Source organism: Nelumbo lutea, chromosome 1 (genome assembly GCF_056320005.1).
Source record: "Nelumbo lutea isolate HS-2025 chromosome 1, American lotus-T2T, whole genome shotgun sequence".
Lineage (NCBI taxonomy): Eukaryota > Viridiplantae > Streptophyta > Magnoliopsida > Proteales > Nelumbonaceae > Nelumbo > Nelumbo lutea.
Window position 1 is genome coordinate 184,209,733 of NC_142684.1, and position 20,388 is coordinate 184,230,120.

Genomic DNA, 20,388 nt, shown 5'->3' on the forward strand with positions numbered 1-20,388 from the left:
TTATCCCAATCCAAATCAGTATCTGGATAGGGAATGATCTTAATCCTATCTGTAGATTAGGTTAGCTTACTCTTGATCTTATCAGGAGATTACCATATTCAAATATGATTCGAATTTGGTCTCCTGGAGTGGATTAGGTTAAAGGCCCAATCATTTTGCTAATCCTAATCTCAGATCCTCCCCTTAAGTGGGTGATCATATTAGCCCAGTCCGAAATGAGCTTTTGGCCCATTAAATAATCAGTGCTCAATTGATTTCCAATCTGCTGCCCGGTTGGGCTTCTTTGTATGGCGTGGGACCCAAGCATTGATCTACACACCAGCCACATGGGTTCGGCCCAACCTTTATTACAAGGCCTAGCCGAATTCACTGAGAAGCCCAGTGAACCGCTGATCCCATCACATGGACCCTATTGGCCCAACACTTACACTAAGTGATCCCTAGGCCAAGCCATCTTATAAAAACCCAGGGATTGTGGGCAGGTGCAAGATTAACCCATCAGGTATTATCCTAAATGGCCTTACACTTAACCTCTCAACCCATAATGATCAAGCACTGCCCGATAAGAAAGGACATCTCCCTCCGCTGCAAGGAACAGTGTTGCACTCTCTACTCACATGGATCCCGGGAATTAAAACCATTTGCAAACATTTTGAAACCATCCTTAAATATATATCATATATATAAATTTTGCAAAAAACAAAATTCCAACGATTAAAATCAACTGCCAGCAATTTGGTTTCCATCAGAGAGACTGCATTCTCGATCATTACCTTTGTCCGACAAAGGGGCTGATCCTGTCACTATGATCACCTACTCAGATGAATTCTTAGACTGCCCCAACATGCCCAAGTTTTGACCCCCGCTAAGGATCTCACTGATTGGCATATCAAAGATAGCCAAGTCCGACATCTAATGAAGTGTCATAATCGAGTCTAGGGGTCAGGTGTAACTTTCCAGTTTTGCCCATCTATCTCTAAGGTCTAGAGCAATACTGGAAATTTGGTCCGGTTCAAGGATTCGAGTAATCCCATACTGCACGAGCCTTGGGTCTTACCTTGGTGGCCGAGACAGGCCATCCCAACACTTGGTGGACACCAGTATCAGCCTTGGCAGGATAAATCTCCCCAGACTTATCCAATGGCTGTGAACATTTAAAACTAACACGAGTCTCATTAAGTGTCCAGTTTTAAGGTCTTACACAGAATCATACCATACAACATGAATCGAACATGCACTTTATTTATTTACACTAAATATCAAAAGTACATCAAATCAGATTGAAGCTAAGGCATACAAAACTGTCTAACATCAAGAAACGTTCTTGATTTCAATTCCTTGTGAAATATTTGAAAAGAAGTTGTGCTCACCTGTCGTCCAGTCGGTTCTTGCGAAGGATCCAGTTCTTGTGATGAACGTTGTTGATTTTGCTCCATCCTACATTGCACCATCTTCAATGGGAGCAGTCTTTGGTGACTTTTCTGGGCGTGAACACCTTCGTTGAGGGAAACTAATTCTCCGCATCAGGTATTTCCCTCTCCTACTGTTTTGTTCAGATCTGGTTCGGTTCTTGATTCAAGATTGATCCTTGAAAATTAATTTTCTAAAAAAAGGAATGTGATTCCCAGTTGTAGGAATGAAAGAAATTTTCGAAATTTTCCCATTCTATTCCGCTTTATCCAAGCGTCCATACTATGGATCTTTCCATTCCTTCATTGGTATTAGAGCCATGGTTCAAATCTTGAATCAAAATTGTTCAGATTTGAACCTACGCAAATGGGCAGAAGGCGTTCTACCCTATTTGCGCAGATTCAGTTTTTTGGGAAATTGCTCCCATAAATATGGGCGAATGATCTAGAATTAAATTTTGCATAAATCTGAATTTTATATGGAATGGTTCTTTATAATTTTCTTGATTTATGGGTTGTTCGTACAATGGAGATCGAGATCTTTTCTTGGCACGTGGATATCTGCGATTTGCATATTCTTGTTCATTCTTTACAATTGGTCTGTAAATAATTTTTTTAGGTTTTTCTATTTCTGTATTATTTTGGATCAAAGTTGGCGGCGCTGGAAGGAGAATTCGGAGATATGAAAATCGCTATCTGCGATTTGCAGTTTGTGAAACTGCAAACTATGAATTAACCTCTGTTTGCAAGATGGAGTGTGCGAACAGCCCTACTTGACTGATTTGTGTTTTTCTTTATCAGTATTTAATTTCATATCATTAATCTTGAATTAAAAATCAAACCCATACCAATTCAAACCAGATTTGGACCGAATCTAGGGTTCAGTGGGGCGGATTTCAGTCCTGATTTCTCCCTCTTTTGGGTCAGGGATTGATGTTTAATTGTAGGTATTAATTCGGCCCAACCTGTAAAGGCCCAGTTTTAAATTGTTAAAACTGCAGAAGCCCACCATTCGCATGAAAGCTATATGGACCGAACTGCTAACTGCTATTCAGCCCATATACCTAGATAATATTAAATGTTAACAGTATGGACTTTAAATGGATTTTAAAAATGGGCTTTACAGATATTTAATTGATTGGACCAATTCTTCTTGCATGTGATGTATGGATGTGTGATGTGCTGCGTTCATGGACCATAAGCACTTAGCCCATGCTGATAATGATAGTGGCTCTTGTGCACACCATGGCTGAATGCACATCATTGCCATGGTGTCCCTTATGGTCATTGGATTACCTTCCCTTCGTGATGGACCCCACACCCCTGAAAAGGACATGTGCGAAAACCCTAGCCGATTTGGGCCACTAGAAATCTGGTTTTATGAAAGCTAGTGGGAGCCACTCAACTTTGACCTAAAACTAGGGCGTAACTTGTTCCCTCCTGAAATATGAGTGCATGTGATAGGGAGATCCATATGATGGACTCTCTAAAGGCCTTCCGTCATTAGCATGAAGACGGGTCCTTCAAGTGATGAGGGGAAGCACCAGAAAATGGGCCAACTGATATGCTGTTGGATCTGTTGGATTGTTTCATACGATGATAGGGACGTCATAGACCGATGTGGGAGGGGCTTCACCAGAAAATGAGAACTCTCTCACGGTACCTTGGCGTGGTCGAATATGATGGGTGAGCACTCACTGGACAGAAAGGTTTACCCGTAAACGGCTATGAACCTTGTTTGACAGAGGCCAAAGGGAAAGCTCATGTGATGGGTGGATATGATCCTTTACAGAAAGGTGATGGGGTTATGCAACTAAAACAACTGGCTCCATGCACCCTATGTGGTTTCCCACATTTCCAAGAGACATAATTGTCGATGTCTCCGTCACTCAGATAGGAGGGAAGTCCCGATGATGAACAAATTGAAATGGGACATACATTAAAAGCCATACCTATGTAGATGACATGAATCAAATTAGGTTGTGGACTGACGTCTTGCTATTTTACCAGAAAATGGCTAACGAACAATTCGCCAATCTTCTTGATGACAACAAACTTAAAGGCCCTAATTACACTGACTGGTACCATAACCTTATGCTGGTACTAATTTCTGAAAAATTGGATAAAGTTGCTAAAAACCCCGCCCCGGAGCGTCCGGGTGATCGGGCTTCTGAGGCCCGCAGAAGGAACTACCTTGAGTGGGAGGAAAAGAACTCCCTGGCCCACTGCTATATCATAGCTTCTCTGGACAATTCAATACAGAGGCAATTCGATCAGATCGAACTGGCCAAAGACATTGGACAGTCTGAAAACTATGTACAAAGAGCAAAATCGTTCTACTTGGCAGAAAGTCTTGAAGCAGTTCATGACCGCTCAAATGACCAAGGGACAGCAAGTGCCTAACCATTGTCTTCAGATGATGGGATACATAAACGAGCTGGAGGCCCTAGGGTCCAGGCAAGACCACGTCACCAAGGTAGACGCCATTCTAAATTCTTTACCTCCGCCCTACAATCAGTTTGTCATGAATTATAACATGGATAAGATGAATGTCAGCCTACAAAAGCTCAGCAATATGTTGCAACGAGCTGAAGAACTGATTCGTAAGGATGAGTCTATTGCCATGCTTATGGAAGCAAGCAAGCGTGGCAAGAAGAGGAGGTCCAAGAAGAGACCCCAGAAAAAGGGCAACAAATCGAACAGACAGAAGAAGGACAAGGAATTCGATGCCTATCACCATTGTCACCAAACCGACCACTGGAGAAGGAACTGTCCTGCCTACCTGGAATCCAAGAAAAGTAATCCCGAATCCTGTGTCATAAAAACCAATTTGTTGGTTACTTCTGTTTCCTGGTGTATTGACTCTAGGGCTTCGACTCATGCATGTAACACATTGCAGGGTTCCAGAATAAGCAGAAGACTGAATGAGGAAGAGGTGACGCTCTTCTTGGGAACTTCTGCAAGCGTTGCAGCTGCGGCCATCGGAACCGTAGAATTGTTTTTTAGAGAATGATCACTTGTACTTAAAGATTGCCTTTATGTACAGAATTTAAGAAGAAATTTGATTTCTGTCTCAAAATTGTGTGCTGATGAATATTTTGTTTTCTTTAGTAATACGATTACTATTAAAAGAAACAATAAATTCATCGCATACGAGGAACTGGAGAACGGTCTCTATGTTCTACATCCTTCTCTAGAAACCAACATAGCCGAAACTACATCGGTTGACGTTCCCAAAAGAACTTGTGATACCGTTAGTCCCACGAGCCTGTGGCATTACCGTCTTGGCCATATCGGTATCAACCGAATCACAAGGTTGGTAAAGGATGGTCCTTTGGATTTTCTAACTATAGAAGATCTTCCCACCTATGAGCCTTGCCTTCATGGTAAGATGATAAAACGGCCATTCGGAGGCAAGCCTGAAAGATGTACGGGCACGCTTGACCTTATACATAGTGATGTATGCGGGCCCCTGAATGTTAAGGCTCGTAACCAACACGTATATTTCATCACTTTCACCGATGATTATTCGTGATATGGTTACGTGTACCTAATGAGACACAAGTTTGAATCCTTTGAAAAGTTCAAAGAGTTTAGACAAGAGATCGAGAAACAGTTGGGGAGAGAAATTAAGACCCTTCGATCCGATCGAGGTGGCGAGTATCTCTCTGACGAATTCAGAGACTACCTAAAGGTCAACGGGATAGTATCGCAGTTAGCTCCTCCTGATGCACCACAACTCAATGGTGTTTCAGAGAGGAGGAATAGGACCTTACTTGATATGGTCCGGTCACTTCTCGCACACTCAGAGTTACCCACATCCTTTTGGGGATATGCATTAGAGACTGCGATTTACGTGCTGAATAGAGTTCCAACCAAATCGGTTCCAAGCACTCCATATGAACTTTGGAGCGGAAAGAAACCAAGTGTCAGACACTTGAAGATTTGGGGTTGTCTGGCACACGTTAAAAGAACGAACCCGAATAAATTGGAATCCCAAACCAGTCGTTGCCTATTTGTAGGCTACCCAAAAGCTCTATGTGCTATTTATTCTATGACCCAGAGGAACAGAAGGTGTTTTGTAGTCGGAATGCCCATTTCTTGGAGGAGATTACATCCTAAACAATCATCGTCAAGAAGTTGTTCTTGATGAGAAGAGCTTAGGAGTAGTGGGAGATGTCCCACATGTTCCAGGTAGTGACCAACCTAGAAGATCTACCCCGGTATCCAGGCCACCAGTCCGTTATGGTTATGACTAGGATAGTTACCTGGTGGAAGCCTTGACAAGTGAGGAAGATCCCGTGACTTACACGGAAGCTATGTTGGACATAGATTCCCAGAAGTGGGTAGATGCCATGAGAGCTGAGATGGACTCAATGAAGGCCAATGGAGTCTAGACTCTAGTAGATCTGCCCGCTGGGGTAAAAGCAATTGGTTGCAAATGGATCTATAAGAGGAAGAAGGGCCCCGATGGCAATGTTGAGACCTACAAGGCTCGCTTGGTGGCAAAAGGGTATACAGAAAGAGGGCATCGATTGTGAGGAAAACTTTTCGTCTGTGGCCATGCTTAAATCCATTAGGATCCTGCTAGCTGTAGCAGCATACCATGACTACGAGATTTGGCAAATGGATGTCAAAATCGCATTCCTGAATGGAGATCTTACTGAAGATATCTACATGCAGCAGCCGCAAGGCTTCATTGTTGCTGGTCAGGAACACATGGTATGTAAACTTAATAGATCCATATATAGACTTAAGCAAGCTTCTAAGAGTTGGAACATCCGGTTTGACTCTGCCGTCAAAATGTTTGATTTTGAGCAGAACCCGGATGAGCCCTATGTATACAAGAAGTCCAGTGGGGATATGATTACGTTCTTGGTTTTGTATGTGGATGATATCCTGCTCATTGGGAATGATGTAGGAATGTCGACCTCGATCAAAGTATGGCTTTCACAGCAATTCTCCATGAAAGATCTTGGAGAAGCGTCTTATATACTAGGTCTTCGACTCTATAAAGATAGATCGAAGCAGATAATAGGATTATCCCAATCTGCTTACATTGACAAAATTGTCAAAAGGTACAGCATGGAGAACTCCAAGAAGGGAAACGTTCTTTTCGGGCACGGAGTTACTCTCTCCAAGAAGATGTCTCCCAAGACATCTGAGGAGATCGAGGACATGAAGAATGTCCCCTATGCCTCAGCCATGGGGAGCATCATGTATGCCATGCTATGCACTCGCCCCGATATTGCTCACGCGGTGAGTGTAGTAAGTAGATTTCAGGCCAACCCAGGGCAGGAGCATTGGACCGCTGTGAAATGCATACTTAAGTACCTTCGTAGGACAAAAGAGTTTTGTCTAGTATTTGATGGTATATCACTACAGATCCAAGGGTATACCGATGCCGACTTCCAGTCAGACCCAGATAATAGAAAGTCTACATCTGGTTACATATTCACGATAGGATTGTGTGTTGTTTGCTGGAAAAGCAGCAAACAGGGGTCCACGACAGATTCCACAACCGAAGCCAAATACATTGCCGCAAGCGGATTCCACAACAAAATCGAACAAGATCTGAACCAAAAGATAAGGGAGTGATTATATCTGATCTAGAGAAATAATATCTCCCAAAGTTGGTGTTCACACCCAAAGAAGACACCAAGACCTGCTCCTGTTGAAGATGACACAACAACTATGGAACAGAACCAGCAGAGTGCGTCCTACACACTGAATCCTTCACAAGAATCCTTTGGAAACAATGAGCACCGAACTGAATCAACCTTTCAGCAAAGACTGATATCAAGAACTCTTTCTTGATCTTTTCTCTCACAGAGAAATCGAAATGGAGTAGATGGCAGCGGCTACTGAAGGAGAAGGCTAGAGAAGAAGATGGCGAACGGCTTTTTTCTTCTCTAGGGTTTATGAGATCCTATCTCAAAACTGCAGAGTGTTCTGTGAGATCCCTAGGGTTCGAATTCTTGTAATTCGAATAGGGTTTCCTCCAGTTGCTTAATGATTAAAAAAACCTCCTAATCATATCAGGAGTTGCCCTTATCCAAATCTGTATTTGGATTAGAACTCTTCTTAATCTTATCTGCAAATTAGATAAACTTTTGTGTTCATCCTAATCTCAGATCCGCCCCCTGTAAATGACTGATCAAATCAGCCCAATTCGAAATGGGCTTTAGGCCCAATAAGAATCAAATGCTCAAAAGTCTTCCAAACTGCTGCCCAGTTCGGCTTCTTTGTATGGCATGGGACCCAAGCATTGATCTACACACCAGCCACATGGGTTCGGCCCAGCCTTTGTTACAAGGCCTAGCCAAATTCACTAGAGCCCCCAGTGAACCCCCTGAGCCCATCACATGGACCCTATGGGCCCAACACTTACACTAAGTGGTCCCTGGGCCAAGCCATCTTATAAAAACCCAGGGACTGTGGGCAGGTGCAAGATTAGCCCATCAGGTATTATCCCAAATGGCCTTATACTTAACCTCTCAGCCCATAATGATCAAACATTGCCCGACAAGAGAGGACCTCTCCCTCGGCTGCAAGGAACAATGCAGCACTCTCTACTCACATGGATCCTAGGAATTAAAACCATTTGCAAATATTTTGAAACCATACTTAGGTAGGTATATATCATATATATAAATTTTGCAGAACAAAATTCCAACAATTGAAATCAACTGCCGGCAGTTTGGTTTCTATCAAAGAGAATGCATCCCCGATCATTACCTTTGTCCGACAAAGGGGTTGATCCCGTCACTATGATCACCCATTCAGATGAATTCTCAGACTGTCCCAACATACCCAGGTTTTGACCCCCGCTAAAAATCTCACTGATTGACATGTCAAAGACAACCCAATCCAACACCTAGTGCAGTACCATAATCGAGTCTAGGGGTCAGGTGTAACTTTTCAGTTTTTCCCATCAATCTCCAAGGTCCAGGGCAATACTAGAAATCTGGTCCGGTTCAAGGGTTCAAGTAATCCCACACTGCATGTGCCTTGAGTCTCACCCTGGCGGCTAAGACAAGCCACCCCAACAGTTGGCAGCACACCAATGTCAGCCTTGGCAGGATAAATCTCCCCAGACTTATCCAACGGCTGTGAACATTTAAAACCAACACAAGTCTCATTAAGTGTCCAGTTTTAGGGTCTTACACAGAAGTATACCACACAACATGAATCAAACATGTACTTCATTTATTTACATTAATAAAAAAAAGTACATCAGAATTGATTGAAGCTAAGGGCATACAAAAACTGTTCAATAGGAACTTCTTCACATCTTTCAAAAACTCTCCCTGATTGTCTCCCAACTGATGATTGGATTCAATTGGTGAGTCAATTGTTTTTACTCCCAACTTGCATGTTTCTTCTAGTAGATCTAGTACATACTTCCGTTGGGAAATAAAGATGCCCTTGTGAGAGCAAGCAACTTCAATTCCAAGGAAATAACGTAAGGGGCCTAGATCTTTCACCTCAAATTGAGTGGCTAAGAAATTTTTAGTCTCCATATTTCTGCCTCCCAATCTCCTATGTCACTATGTCATCCACATACACAATAAGAGCTGCAATTTTCCCTTCACCTCTTTTCACAAATATAATGTGATCTAACTAGCATTGTTTGAACCCCATCTGTTGAACTACTAAATGGAACTTACTAAACCAAGCCTGAGGTGATTGTTTCAACCCATATAAAGATTTTTTTAACCTGCACACCTTTTGATCACTGCCTTTGGCACAGAAACCTGAAGGTTGGGTCATGTACACTTCCTCTTCCAAGTCACCATTCAAGAAAGCATTTTTGGTGTCCAATTGGTGAAGTTCCCAGTCAAGATTTGCTGCCAATGAAAGAAGGATCCAGATAGAGTTAATCTTGGCTACTGGAGCAAAAGTCTCTGCATAGTCCACTCCATATACCTATGTAAAACCTCTTGCTACCAGTCTAGCCTTGTACCTTTCAACAGTTCCATCAGCCTTGTGTTTCACTGTGAACACCCACTTGCAACCCACTGGTTCTTCCCTTCAAGAAGGTCCACCAACTCCCAAGTGCCATTTTTGTGTAATGCATCATTTTCTTCCTGCACTGCATCTATCCATTCAAGTTTAGATAAAGCTTCTGCCACATTCTTAGGAACGGGGACACTGTCCATAGAAGAGAGGAATGCACGAAATGAAGGTGAAACGTGATCATAGGACAGAAAATTAGAGATAGGATGACTAGTGGTACAAGATCTAATACCCTTTCTCTTAGCAATAGGAATATCAAGATCATTGATGACAGGTGAATCAACATTGAAAAGAACAGGAGCAAGTGTACCTGGCTTATGAGACGGATCTGCCTCTGGTGAATTCGATGATGTTGGTTGCATAGTGTCAGGTTCCACAGCTCTTGAACTCTGTTGGCTTTTATGGCGACAATGAAAAACCCGGAATGGAAGAGGATCGGGTAAAGGAGGTAGTTGAGTTTGAGCCACCTGTTTCTCCTCAACCCTACTCTCCCCCTAAGGAGAAACCGAGAAGAAAGGTTGATTCTCAAAAAATGATACATCAATGGAGACATAGTGCTTGCGAGAGGTAGGATCATAGCAGTGATACCCCTTTTGAGATAAAGGGTAGCCAAGGAAAACACAAGGAATAACCTGAGATCAAGCTTACCTCGAGTAGGGGACAAGTTATGGACAAGGCAACGACACCAAAAAACATGCGTCGGAATGGTGGACAACGAAGCCACCACATTTTTCTTTTTACTCCTCCATGTAACAAGGTTACCTCCTATAAAGGTGCAGTAGCCACTAGTAGACTTTCTGTCACTTTGAGATCCAGCTCAATCTGCATCTGTATAAACTTCAACTTTCAAATGCCTGTGCCTTTGAAATAACAAGCCAGCACCAGGAAACTTTTTTAGATATCGGAGGATTCTTTCTGCCGCCTCAAGATGAGAAGACCTAGGTACATGCATGAACTGACTGAGGACACCAACAGCATAAGCAATGTCTGGGTGAGTCATAGAAAGATATAACAATCTCCCTACAAGCCTCTGAAACTGTTTCACATCCTTGAGAGGTTCACCTTGGCTATCACTTAATTTATGGCTGGGGTCAATGGGAGAGTCAACTGGCTTCACCATCTTTCCAGTGTCCTGAAGTAAATCTAGGACATATTTCCTTTGGGAAATGAAGATACCCCTTTTTAATCGGGCAACTTCAATTCCAATGAAGTATCTGGGAGGTCCTAGATCCTTCACTTCAAACTGAGTGGCAAGGAAACCCTTCAACCTCTGGATTTCATCCTTCCAGCCACCAATAACAATTATGTCATCCACGTATACTATTAAAACAGCCATTTTACCTTCTCCTCTTTTCACAAACAGTGTGTGATCTGGTTGACATTGCTTGTATCATTTCTACTGAACCGCAACATAGAATCGGCTGAACCAAGCTCTTGGTGATTATTTCAGCCCGTATAAAGACTTCTTCAACTTGCATACTTTTTGTTCATTCCCTTGAGCCAGGAAACCAGGGGGTTGAATCATGTAAACTTCCTCTTCAAGATCACCATTCAAGAATGCATTCTTGATGTAAAGCTGATGTAGATCCCAATCCAGCAGCAAGAGAGAATAGAACTCTAATGGAGTTCATCTTGACAACAGGGGCAAAAGTTTCTGCATAATCAACTCCGTACACTTGAGTAAACCGCTTTGCCACTAAGCGAGCTTTATACCTCTCCACCGTTCCATCAGCCCTATGCTTCACAGTGAACACCCATTTACATCCAACTGGATCATTTCCCTTAGGAAGATCTACAAGATACCATATGCCATTTTTTTGAAGGGCATTTATTTCTTCCTTCATGGCATCTATCAATAGAGGTAAGGAAAGCATGAAATGAGGGTGAAATGTTCTCATAGGAAACAAAGTTGGAAATGGGATGTTTAGTGGTGCACAATCTAACACTTTTCCTGTGAGCAATAGGAAGGTCAAGGTCATTAGCAGCAGAGGTATCAATTTCAATAGAATCAGGGACATCATTGGGAGCCAAGTTACCTGAGTGGGTATGATCCTCCCCCGAGGTGCTTGATGGCACTAGAAGTACAGCTTCTAGATTCTCCACAGCTCTTGAATTTGGTTGGCCTTCGCGACGACGAAAGAAGACACGAAAAGGCGGAGGATCAAGAAGAGAAGTGAGCTGAACCAGTTTCTCCTCATGCCTACACTCCCTTGAGGAGAAACAGAAAAGAATGGTTCATCCTCAAAGAAAGAAACATCCATGCAGACATAGAATTTCCGAGAAACATGATCAAAACAACGATATCCCTTTTGAGTGAAGGAATATGCAAGGAATAGCACGAGAATCCAATTTCCCACGGGTGGGAGACAGATTTTGGACAAAGCACCGACAACCAAATACACGAGGAGGAATGGGAAGAAGGGGGCCTTAGGAAAGAGAAGTTGATGTGGGGCTTCGTACTCTAACCAACGAGAGGGCATATGGTTAATGAGGTAAGTAGAACAAAGAAAAGCCTCAAGCCAAAAACGTTTGGGGACATTCATATGGAATAGTAAACCCCAAGCCACTTCAAGGAGATGTCGATTCTTCCGTTCAGCCACACCATTTTGTTGTGGTGTTCGGGCACAAGAGCTATCGTGAAGTGAACCACGCAAAGCAAAGAACTCCGTGAGATCACTATGAAAAAACTCTTTCGTATTGTTTGACTTAAAATTTTGGATTTTAGTCTGAAATTGAGTGAAGACCATCCACTGAAAATTTTGGATAAATTTTGGTACTGCCTCCTTGGTTCGCATAGGATTTACCCAAGTATATCTAGAATAATCATCAATGAGGGTAATAAAATACTTGTAACCACTCACAAATGGTAAAGTAACAGGGCCCCATACATCATAATGAATGATGTGAAAAGGAAATTCAGATTTACTATTTTTTTGAAGAAAATGAGTTCTACAATGTTTACTTAACTGACACGTTTGACAAGAGAAATCTGAAACGGACATTGACTTAAACGGTTCGGGAAACACAACCTTTAAAGACTCAAAAGACAAATGACTAAGGCGACAATGCCATAAATAAACTTGACTCTTACAAGACTGACTCATAGACTCTGTAACACGAAAACCAACCTTATTCTCCAGCATGTAAAGTCCATCTATCATACATCCCCTACCAATCGTCATCCCTGAGGCCAAATCCTGAATCACACAATGAGAAGGGAAAAAGGTCACTGAGCAATTTAAGGAATTAGTAACACTACTAACAGAGAACAAATTAATGGGAAATTTTGGAACATGTAGGACATCAGATAGGGTAAAGCCAAGGGGAAGAGAAATGGTTCATTGACCAGTTATGGAAGTGCATGATCCATCAACTAGTCTCACCTTGTCTCTTCCAGAAAGAAGATGATAGGTTTGAAAGTAAGAGGACGTAACAGTCGTGTTTTGACGCTCCAGAATCAATGATCCATGGAGGGTCAAGGGTGTGAGAAGCAACATGGAAAGTTGTGGCAAAGTTACTTGACGTAGATGCAAATGAAATTGAGGAAGGAGCATCCATCTGACGAATTGCTCTACCATAGAGCTCTAAATGGTCATGGAAGGAATTCATAATATCCTCCCTTGGGTCAGATCCAAAGAGATTGTCTGAGTCACAATAGGGATGGAGGGCTAATTCTCCCGAGTAGCCATGTTGGTCATGTTTTATTTCTTTGTACCTTGCTGTTCGGACCTTTTATTCACATTTGAACCTTGCTTCTTATTCAGATCTTGGACCCATTTTGGTTTCCCATGAAGATCCCAACAAGTATCTCTGGTGTGTCAGGGCTTCTGGCAATGAGTGCACCACAATTTGTCCTTATCTTCTATTTTTTTGTAGAGATCTCCTTTCGTGGAAGAAGATCCCACACTAGTAGAGACACCCCCTTTTGCTGCCAACACAACTGCATCCCCACTAGGGTTGTTCATGAAATTCCTTCTGCTTTCTTCAGATTGTGCAAGAGCATAAATTTCCTGAACTGATGGAAGATCCTTAGAACTGAGAATCTGGACTCTGATAGATTCATACATAGGATTCAGACCATGTAAGAAAGCAAACACTCTTTGCTAGGAGACAAGTTTCTTGTACGGTTTTGCATCTTCGTCACACTTCCAATCCACATTCTGGTAATGATCCAACACTTTCCAAACAGAAGTCAAGTCAGAGTAATATACTGATAAACACCTCTCCCCCTGTCTACAAGTAGACGATTTTGCCTACAATTGATAGATCTTGGCATAGTGTCGCAGTTCTGAATATGTAGATTTTGCTTGTTCCCATATCTCATTTGCAGTTTCAACCCACATGAAATTCTTCCTTATTTGAGGTTGCATGGAGACTAAGAGCCAAGACATAACCATACTGTTCTCCCGATTCCATCTATCATATTCAGCACTCCCAGAGTGTGGTTCTTTAATATTCCCATTAATATAGCCTACCTTCCCCCTTGCAGTGATGTATAACTTGATCCCTCTTGACCACTCTAGGTAATTTAAACCATCAAGAGGGACAACAGCCATAGGAAAGAATAGGTCACCACCCCCACTCATTCCATTCTGCATTGAAGAAACTCTAGATGTGGTTGAATCTTCACCACTCATGATTTCAGGTTTAAAAAACAGCATCCAAAGAAGGAGCACTACCTCATAGAGTTGTTACAGAAGGCGCCAGGCACTTCCTAACCTTCAGTCCACTAAAAAGACTGCCATTGCAGCACACAAACAGGTCCTTATGACCTACGGTTTCATAGGGATCCAAGAACAAACACTACTGTTGCAGCATGTAAACAGGTCTGTATGACCTACGGTTTTACAGGGATCCGAAAAGACAAACACTGCAGTTGCATCACATAAACAAGTCTGTATGACCTACGGATTTACAGAGATCATACGACCCCACAACAGAATGAAAGGAGGAAGGTGAAGTTCACCACACACCTAATCGGCAGACCTGGAACAGTGCCAACTTCAGGGCAGTCGAACAGTCAATGAGAGCAAAGTAAAAGAAAGAGCTACTTCAATCCATCAACAGGGTAGCCGAACAGCAGTAACACAAAAAGGAACACTTCAGTTGAATACTAGGGCATCAACAGTCCATCAATGGGTGCAAAGTAGCACAAAAAAAAAAACTTCAGTCGAATACCAAGGCACCGAACAGCAGATGAACAGTATATAATACTTTCTTGAACATCAGATGATAGCTTCTCTATAAACCAGAACTTTCTCCACGCTGGAAGATGAAAAGTCAGGCAGACTTCTTTGAACATCAGATAGAAAACTCTCTAATAAACCAGAACTTTTTTTTATGTTGGAAGATGAAAAGTCAGGCAGGCTTCTACTCGCTTAAGGTCGAACAGCAGATGGATACAGCTGGGAGATAAAGAGACTGACTGCTCGACTTTGGAAGATGAACAAATCAGATTTGCACGACATCACCCTTCAGGCCTAGACGACTTGCTCTGATACCATGTTGAATAGGAGAAGAGAAAGAGAGGAGAGGCGAGAAGACTTAGAGCCCTAAAGAATACTGCGGGTGTGTACAGTATGTTATTATTTATACTAGGATGGTCGTACAACATAAAAAATGAAGAAATTACAAAAAAACCCTTGCGGTACTAAACATGTGTACAACAACGTCTGTCAACAGATTTTAGTTTGGAACTGAGTGAACACCATGCGTTGAAAGTCTTTGACAATTTTTGGCACTTCATCTCGAGATCGCATAGGGTAAACCCAAGTGTATCTAGAGTAATCATCAATCAAGGTAATGAAGTACTAATATCCAGCCTCAGTGGGTAGGTAACAGGGCCCCAAACATCAGAATAAACAATATGAAATGGAAATTCAGATCATTTATTTCTCAAAAGTAAAGAACTTCTACAATGTTTACTCAATTGACATGTCTGACATTGTAACTGACTCACTGACAAGGACTTTGGGAACATAACTTTTAATGACTCAAAAGAAAAATGACCTAGACGACTACGCCATAAATAGGCTTGACTCTCACTTGACAAACTCATGGACTCTGTAGCTACAAGGCCAGTTGTATTCCCCAACACGTAGAGACCATCCGCCATGCCTCCTCTACCAATCATCTTCCCCGAGGCCAAATCCTGAAACACACATGAAGACGGAAAAAAAGTGACTGAACAGTTCGAGGAGTGAGTTATACTACTAATGGACAGCAAATTTATAGGTAATTTCGGAACATGCAGTACATTAGAAAGGCTAAGGCCGAGTGGGAGAGGTATGGTACCTTGGCTAGCTATGGTAGAGAAAGAACCATCAGCTAGTCTCACCTTATCTCTCCCAGAGAGAAGGTTATATGTCTTAAATAAATTTGACTTACCAGTCATGTGGTTTGAGGCTCCGGAGCCAATAACCCAAGGAGAATCAGTGATATGAAATGACACATGGAAGGCAGTGGCAATATTACCTGATGTAGACGCGAAAGAGGTAGAGGGAGTAGGACCAGAATCCATCTAGCGAAGAGTCCTACCATACAATTCCAAATGGTCACGAAAGGAGTTGATAATTTCTTCCTTAGGGTCAGAACTGGGATGCCTCTCCTAAGTTACCAATGGAATAGTCTCTGTCGACGCCATATTAGCTAAGCTATACTTTTTCTAATTCTACTAGCTTGGTTTCTTGCCCTGATCAGGTGTTGACCTCTTACCCAAATCCTGTGCCCATTTAGGTTTTCCATGGAGATCTCAACATGTATCTCTCGTGTGTCGTGTCTTCTGGCAGTGAATGCACCAAAGTTTACTCTTATCATTTGTTCTTTTCTGAGAGTCACCATTCTTAAAAGCACCTCCGACATTTGTATCTGAATTTCCCCGAACAGCTAAGGCAACTGACTCCCCCTCTACACAATTCATCACATTTCTTCTACTCTCTTCTGACTGTACTAAGGCATACACCTCCTGAACTGATGGCAAGCCTTTACTACCCAGGATCTGCACCCTGATGGACTCATATGAAGGATTCGGCCCTAGGAGGAAGGCAAAGACCCGTTGCTGAGATACAAGTGACTTATACGCCTTTGCATCTTCATCACAATTCCAATTCACATTCTGGTAGTGATCAAGTTCTTTCCATATCAATGTCAAATCAGAATAGTACATCGAGAGACTCCTCTCCCCCTGCTTGCAAGTAGAGGATTCAGCTTGCAGTTGATATATCTTGGCATAGTGTCTCTGCTCTAAATAGGTGGAGTTTGTTTGTTCCCATATCTCACAAGCAGTTTCAGCCCACATAAAAGTCTTCCTTACCTGTGGTAGCATGGAAACCAAAAGCCATGACATCACCATATTGTTCTCTTGGTTCCACCTAATATATTCAGCACTTTCCTACTTCGGTTCCTTCACTCTCCCATTGGTGTATCCTATTTTCCCCCTACCAGTGATGTAGAGTTTTATTCCCCTAGACCACTCAAGGTAGTTCAGACCATCAAAGGGAATAATAGCCATGGGGAACCTCATATCCATTCCCCCACTCACTCCATTGTGGCTCCCTAGAATCTCTGAAGTAGCAGAATTCTCAGACGCATGGTAAGCACAAGTTTTTTTATCTAAACTCTCAACTTAGGATCCCTCCTTACATCAATAAGCTCCACACACAACAATTCAGTTTTGGACTTAATCTGAGCACAAAAACAAACAGCACCAACTTCCAAAGAAGAACTATGACGAGACTGATTTTCACCACAGCATTAATCAATTACGTATAAGTTCCACCACAGCATTAATCAATAAGAGAAATCCTAACACACATGAAATCAGACTAACGAGCAGAGAAAACAAGTCATCTACGACCTACAGTCACCTTTTCATAGGTACAGGATCACGCGATCCAACAAATAAAAGATACAACCCTCACAAAAGTCTGCCGACATTTACAGGCTCACACGATCCAACAAATAAAAGATATAACCCTCACAATATTCTGTCGACATTCAGTGGTTTTGATTGATTTGCTCTCCACTTGGTACACAACCAAGGAAAGAAATAAAAGTAGAAAGAAAACTTTAGGGTTGTACCAGTTGCGGATCTGATTTGATCAGCCCAGATTCAATCCTTTGTTCTGCCCAGATTCAGCAACTTGAAGAGAAAAAACTTGGTTGCTCAGATTCAACAGCCTTGCTCCGATACCATCTTGACAATAAATCCGATTGAAATATGAGGAAGTAGAGAAAAGAAGGAAAGAAGAGAGAAAGGAGAAGGAAGAAAGGAAGAAGAAAGAGTTTGGAGCAATAGAACCGTGCTAGCGGCGCCAGCTTTTATTATATTATATAGGGTGGAAGAAATAAGAAGGGAAAAGACCCTTGTGCCCTGTTGTACGTGAATACAATAACAGAAATAACAGAAATAAAAAACGCTTTAACTAGCCAAACAGAATAACTAAATTATTTCAACAGGAATCATAAGCTCTAAGCTACTAATGGACTGACAAGGGAGTGTTTCAAACTTTTGAGAAAGCTTCTATACCTTTGTATGCATGTCCCCAAAGACACACAATGGTTGTTGCGGAGAGGGTTTTATGTTATTTGAAAGACACACCTGGGAAGGGTATTCTCTTTGCCAAACATGGACACATGAAGTTAGAAGCTTATATAGATGTTGACTAGGCAAGTAGTATTGATGACAAGAGATCCCCATCAAGGTACTATGCTCTAGTTGCTAAGAATGTTGTTTCTTAGAGAAATAAAAAGCAGCATGTATTAGATAGATCCTCAGCTGAGACAAAGTACAGGTCCATGGCTCATTGGGTTTCAGAGTTGTGGCTTAAGTTTCTCCTAGAGGAAACGGGTATTACTTATGATAAAACCCCCCACGCTATACTATGATAATCAGGTCGCCATCAACTTTGCTCATAAGTCATAACCCAATTCAACATGACAAAACAAAGCATATTAAGGTAGATAGACATTTCATACAAGAAAGAGTAGCTAGAGGGGAGGCTTGTCTCCCTTTCATTGCTTTAGAGGAGTAGTTAGTAGACGTTATGACCAAGGCTGTTCCTAAGGCACAATTGCACCACTAAGTAAGCAAGTCAGGCATGAATGACATCTATGCTCAACTTGAGAAGGAGTATAGAGATGATGGGCCAAATGGGCCTTAGTGTCTTCTTGCTTATTGGGTCTATTAGTTCTTATTTATTAGCTAATGGGCCTTAGTTGTGGGCCTATTTTCTTTGTTTTTATTGTTATCAATTCAGCCACCCTACTAGGGGCACCTTTGTGAGTGTACATTACATTATAATCAATTCTAATAAAATATGATTAAGGGACTGGAGAGAAATAAAATCAAGCTTTCTTCCTTTTTCTCCTGAACGTCCTCTTGTTTCTTCTCGTTCTTTTATTTCTTCTTCTCTAAATTCAAAATTGTTGCTAATTTATATTTCATCTGGATTCTTGAGTGGGAGACATGGTCAAAATGTATATGAATATGTTTTCACAGTTAACTCTGTTACCTTGCATTCATTTTGGTATGCAATGTGTGTTTATATATGTGCATGCATATTATACAGATTTTGTGTGTGTACACGTGAACAATGTAAATCCCTCTAATGATTAAAACAAGGTAACCAGTGTACTGGTCACTCAAATTACAGGAGGCAAAAGCATAGTCAAGAACTTTGTGCCGACCTTTTTGGGAACATTTTGGTAGTATCTTTGAAAAGCAAATAGGTTTTCTTTTAAATAATAACTTCTTTGTCTTTTTTTTTTGTGGGAGGTGTATGTGTAGGTGTATGCATTTGAGAGAGCAAAAAATCACAACAAGAATATTGTTCAATAGCACCTCAAGAAACAGAAACCAAGGATAAGTCAGGATGGGCTAGGATAGAAAAAAACTACTAAGACCCAGGAGATTAACAGTGATGATTAGTTTCTAAACATTTCTAATCAATCAAATGGCAGCCCAATGCACAAGGCTCCAGCCAATGCAGGGTTCTACGGAGGGAGAGATGTATGCAAGCATCCCTGCACATACAAAGAGGCTGTTTCCAAGATTTGAACCCTGGCCACCTAGGGCACAATGGAGCAACCCAACCGTTGTGCCAAGGCCCACCCTATAACATTTCTAATCAATTGATACCTTTAAATTGTTATAATTGAACAATGTTGATATAATTGATTTAAACATCTTTTCGTTAGAATGTTGCAGTTAAAAACAACCAACATTAGCGTCGTCAAAAAAATGCAGCATACCATCAACAAGAAGCATATCACCCACTTCTACATCATTAACAAAATCATCATAGTTTACACTGACACATGTCTCTGTGCCAACGCCTCTTTTAATCGTGAAAGTGAATTCCTGGCCACTTGTTAATGTGATTGGCTGTGGTAAATCACCACTTCTAACCTCAGGGCCCTGGTGACCAAAAAAATTATTTAAAAAAAAAAGAAAGAAAAGTTAGGAAATAGAAAGGAATTAAGACAGAATATAACAACCAATTTACATCCTTGTCGACAACTTATCCATGTATGCTTACATACTCAACAGAAGACAAGTTAACAAATATGTTACAATCATGTATTACATAAAGAACAGGAAGATATTCATTGAATTTCAAGGATTCTGCAAAACAAAGTGCAAATCCCTAAAAGGAAAACCTAAAATATGCTTGATGAAAACTGTAGTTTGAGGGAAATCTAAAGCATCGATAGGGTTATAATTCCCAAGTTATCCATCAGTAAAAGGAGATTTAATGTAGCATCAGGTAAACCAGAACAATCACCTTGAAAAACCATGTCCATCGCATGCATAAGACATATGGAACAAAATTAACAGGTCACACCCTAAAGGGTGTAAATTGTAAAATGTAAAAAAGACAAAATAAAATTGTGTCAATCATCCTATTTACCAAGTTCCTTTAGAGGATTAGAGAGTACGGAATGTACAGTATTTCCATTG

The 20,388-nt window shown here is 41.5% G+C and overlaps 1 protein-coding gene across 1 annotated transcript in view; it reads right to left on the bottom strand.

The window, feature by feature from the left end:
- Positions 1 to 20,388, bottom strand: part of PKP-BETA1 (plastidic pyruvate kinase beta subunit 1) — a 102,953-nt gene that overhangs the window by 65,456 nt on the left and 17,109 nt on the right. Inside the window, exon 3 of the mRNA XM_088961379.1 lies at positions 19,680 to 19,845. Coding sequence (XP_088817505.1) covers positions 19,680 to 19,845 — 166 coding nt within the window. The remainder of the gene's footprint in view (positions 1 to 19,679; positions 19,846 to 20,388) is intronic.